Genomic DNA, 3,528 nt, shown 5'->3' with positions numbered 1-3,528 from the left:
TCTTAGTCTCCTAAGAATTTGCTCTCAAACATCCTAGCTTTTAGATGTATTCTTGTACGGTGCTACAGTTTTGGAGCGGCGACTTTCAATTTCATTGCCAGAATATAAATAAAATAGGACAAGACAAATAAAAAGATGAAACACTGAGAATCGGATTGTTCACAATTATGTTCTGTTATTTGGAGGTAAAATGATTGGACTAACAGTTTGGCTGGACATTTAGTCTAGAACTCTTAGACTTCTCTGTGGTGCTGAGACATTTGCAACTTAATTTCGGTACTTGTCTAGCTATGATGTCATAATGCATGCTTTATTTTTTATTGAAGTCAAAAGTAGCACAATGTGTTTTAAAAAAGTAGTACACTGTGAATTTTTTGTGATGTTAAATCTGAATTGAGACTGTATCTGTGAAATAAATTTATTAATGTGTTACGTCGTATAAAGGGAAAAAAGGACAAGAAAATTCTGTATCATTTCCTGTATCAGTCATTTGACATTATATAACTGTTGTCTATCACATAAGGACTAGGAAGCTAATGATTTGTAAATGTATCCCAATACGCGATGGTTATTTTCTTCTTTTAGAGATTTCTGCTCCAGGCAGATCTTCTTCCAATGTGAACGGTGGACCTGAACTTGACCGTTGCCTGAGTCCTGAAGGTGCTTCTCAGCCTGATCATTGCTTTTATAAAGGAAATCATCCATCTGAACTTGGTGGCCATCGGGATTGCTCCGTGCCACATTCCCTGATAGCCCGGGTAGCTTTGGTGAGGTGTTGAGAGTGGGGTCACTTGAGGGCGTTGTAGTCTCTCTGCCATACACCACGTTATCCCTGTTTCAAATCCGAGACCTGGGCTTCCTGTCTTGTCTGTGCTCACAATTCCTAGATCTTTTCCCATTCTCTCAGTTAGATGAACACAGACAACAGGACACATTGTGATCAGTGGTCTGGTCTTAACTCACAGCCCAGCGTACACTTTCTCTGAGAAGGCTTTGAGCCAGGGATTAGCCTCAACATAGTGTCTTACTTTGATAGAACTTTCTTTACTAGAACCAAGGAGAACTCTCCAGAGTACTCCTCAGATGGAACCCATCCTCCTCTTGCCCAAGACAGGAATTTTGAAGAGGTCTGGTTAGACTCCCTAACTGACATTTCAGGATTTGTTAGGTCTATTGATTTTGTGGGTTCCTGACTCCAACCAACAAGGTCAAAAGGAAACTGGTGATTCAGGCATTCTATTTAGGAAATATGCTATGGACCTATAAATAATTGCATTGCATTTCATTGTTTTCCCACTAAGTCGGAGTCAGTATGGAATGCTGACATTTCCTTCAGACTTTGCATTTATCCTTGGTTGCAGGTGTAAATGGGAACAGGTGCTCTGAGTCATTCACCCTCCTGGAGAAATACAGAATCGGGAAGGTCATCGGAGATGGCAACTTTGCGGTAGTTAAAGAGTGTGTGGACAGGTGAGTGGCGGATGGTTTGTTCCCCCACACAGTTCTCCCACTACCGAATGGTCCCGTCAGGGTTTTGGTTGCTGTGAAGAGACACTATGACCATGGCAACTCTTATAAATAAAGCAAATGTTGACTTGAGGGGCTCGGTTACAGTTTCAGAGGTTCAGTCCTTTATCATCGTGACACAGAACATGGCAGCATGCAGGCAGACGTGGTGCTGGAGCTGAGAGTGCTGCATCTTAATTCAGAGCCAACAGGAAGACAGCGGACGCACTGGGCAGTGTCCTGAGCCTAGGAGACCTCAGAGCCTGCCTCCACAGTGACACACTTCCTCCAACAAGGCCACGCCTCCTCCTACTGCCACTCCCTGTGAGACTGTGGGGACCGAATACATTCAAACTACCACATGAAGGAAAGGCCTTTCTAGAAAGTGTCTCTTTTCCCTCCTAAAAGAATCGGTCCTTGGGACTAGCCCTTTGGCGTGGCCACAAGCAGTTGATCTTCAGTTACATATGTACAATTGTTTGGTGTGCATGTGGTTTAAAGGACATATCAGAACTCATCCACCAGCCTGGAGAAAAGGAAGGAACAAGAAAACCTGTAACAGCCCATCAGGCTCTGCTCAGTGCACACAGAGTTACTTCCTTGGACCTTTGCAGCAATGCTGAGCTAGACCCAGAGCTCTGGATAAATGAGCCACGACTGTGAGATCAGAAGGAACCAACCACTGCTTGTTCTCCACCTTTTAAAGCAATATGAAAGTCCTGGCGGATGCACTTGAAAGTCTGTGTGTTCACAGAACACTGTCCTACCTGCACTGAACGGCTGATTTTCTAGAATGTTCTGATAATTACAGTTTGTCCATTCTGTGGCATCTCCAGTGAGGGTTCACTGCCCTTTATTATATATTGCTGTGTAAGCTGTTCTTGAAGCCTTTACAGAGCCCTGGCATACAGATTGCTCCCCGAGAAAACAATGAGGCATCTAAAATGTAACTTCTAAGGACATGTGAGAAATGTGGTTTATAACATGAGGGGAGAAATTCATATATTACCTTTCCAAGCTGTCCCTCATCCCTGGGCACCAGTGCGCTTTGGCAGAAAGACCTGCAGACGAGAGAACACATGTATTCTGAATACTTTGTAAGAATACTGTGATGGTCTCTGTCGAACTGTTTTCATTTGAGTTGTTTTTTTTTTTTTTTTTTTTTTGGCCTGTTTAAATTCAACTATGCTAATATTGAGTAAAAATGAAATAGTATTGAATTAAGACCTTTGCATCCAATAAGTGATTTCTTTAGTACCAGGCAGGGTCTACAGGGTGGACATGATGTAGCACCAGAGCTTGTGGAAGGTATGGAGGAAAAATAGGTACTAAAAGTGCCAGGACTCGGCAGTTTTCAACTGTAGAATCAGGTGGTGGTTTACTTTCCCTGTTAATCTGATCTGCTTTCTATATTGATTCTTCTTAGAGACCTGTCTTGAGATCTAAGTAAAGAAAGTACTGCTTGTCTTATGTTGCTGCCACAGAATTTGAATACTTCAATTTGAGTTGCTAACGCAAAAGAAGATTTAGTTAGCCTGGCTTTGTTTTTTTCTTTTCTTGGGGGTTCCTTCCTCCTCTGACCCCTCTCCACACTGTGTCTAAGGGACAGAAGCGGGGGTGCTGTAGAGGGAGCTGGGAAGGAAGGTTTATTCTGATTTATAGAGCTAACGCCTTCCTATGGTTATTCCTAGGTCTACTGGAAAGGAGTTTGCATTAAAGATTATAGACAAAGCCAAATGCTGTGGAAAGGTCAGTATGTACAACTGCTACGTGGGTTCTCGGAGCGGGAGGTATTCAGGCGGGGACTTGAGACCTTTGTTGCAGGAGATTGACTCTCAGTAACAGAAATGAAAGTAAAAATTTTCACCGCGCTGTTTTCTGGTGACTTTTACCTCTAAGACCGTAAATTTATATGATTTTGGTTCTAATGATAAAAAAATGAAACATGAGGGGGGGAAAGTCTCTTCCAGCAACATTTAAAAGGCTAGGACTGAGGACCATTAGATGGTAGTTCCCTACCTC

General features: G+C 42.7%; 1 protein-coding gene across 1 annotated transcript; it reads left to right on the top strand.

Moving 5' to 3' along the window:
- Positions 1–458: 458 nt before the first annotated feature.
- Positions 459–3,348, top strand: LOC119088255 (serine/threonine-protein kinase DCLK2-like). The gene is made up of 3 exons (XM_037207300.1): positions 459–660; positions 1,362–1,470; positions 3,198–3,348. Exons 1-3 carry the CDS (start codon positions 537–539, stop codon positions 3,346–3,348), a joined length of 384 nt encoding a protein of 127 aa, XP_037063195.1. The 5' UTR covers positions 459–536.
- The last annotated feature ends 180 nt before the right edge of the window (positions 3,349–3,528 follow it).

The sequence above is a fragment of the Peromyscus leucopus genome, chromosome 6 (genome assembly GCF_004664715.2).
Source record: "Peromyscus leucopus breed LL Stock chromosome 6, UCI_PerLeu_2.1, whole genome shotgun sequence".
NCBI classification, from domain to species: domain Eukaryota; kingdom Metazoa; phylum Chordata; class Mammalia; order Rodentia; family Cricetidae; genus Peromyscus; species Peromyscus leucopus.
Note: the sequence above shows the minus strand (reverse complement) of the source record. Positions and strands in the feature narration are given on the sequence as shown.

Bases quoted from the DNA above. Each gene is read 5' to 3' on its own strand.
- LOC119088255 (XM_037207300.1), top strand. From the start codon at position 537: ATGATTTGTAAATGTATCCCAATACGCGATGGTTATTTTCTTCTTTTA. The intron at 661-1,361 runs GTGCTTCTCAGC...CCTTGGTTGCAG, and splicing joins CCGTTGCCTGAGTCCTGAAG to GTGTAAATGGGAACAGGTGC. The intron at 1,471-3,197 runs GTGAGTGGCGGA...GGTTATTCCTAG, and splicing joins GTTAAAGAGTGTGTGGACAG to GTCTACTGGAAAGGAGTTTG.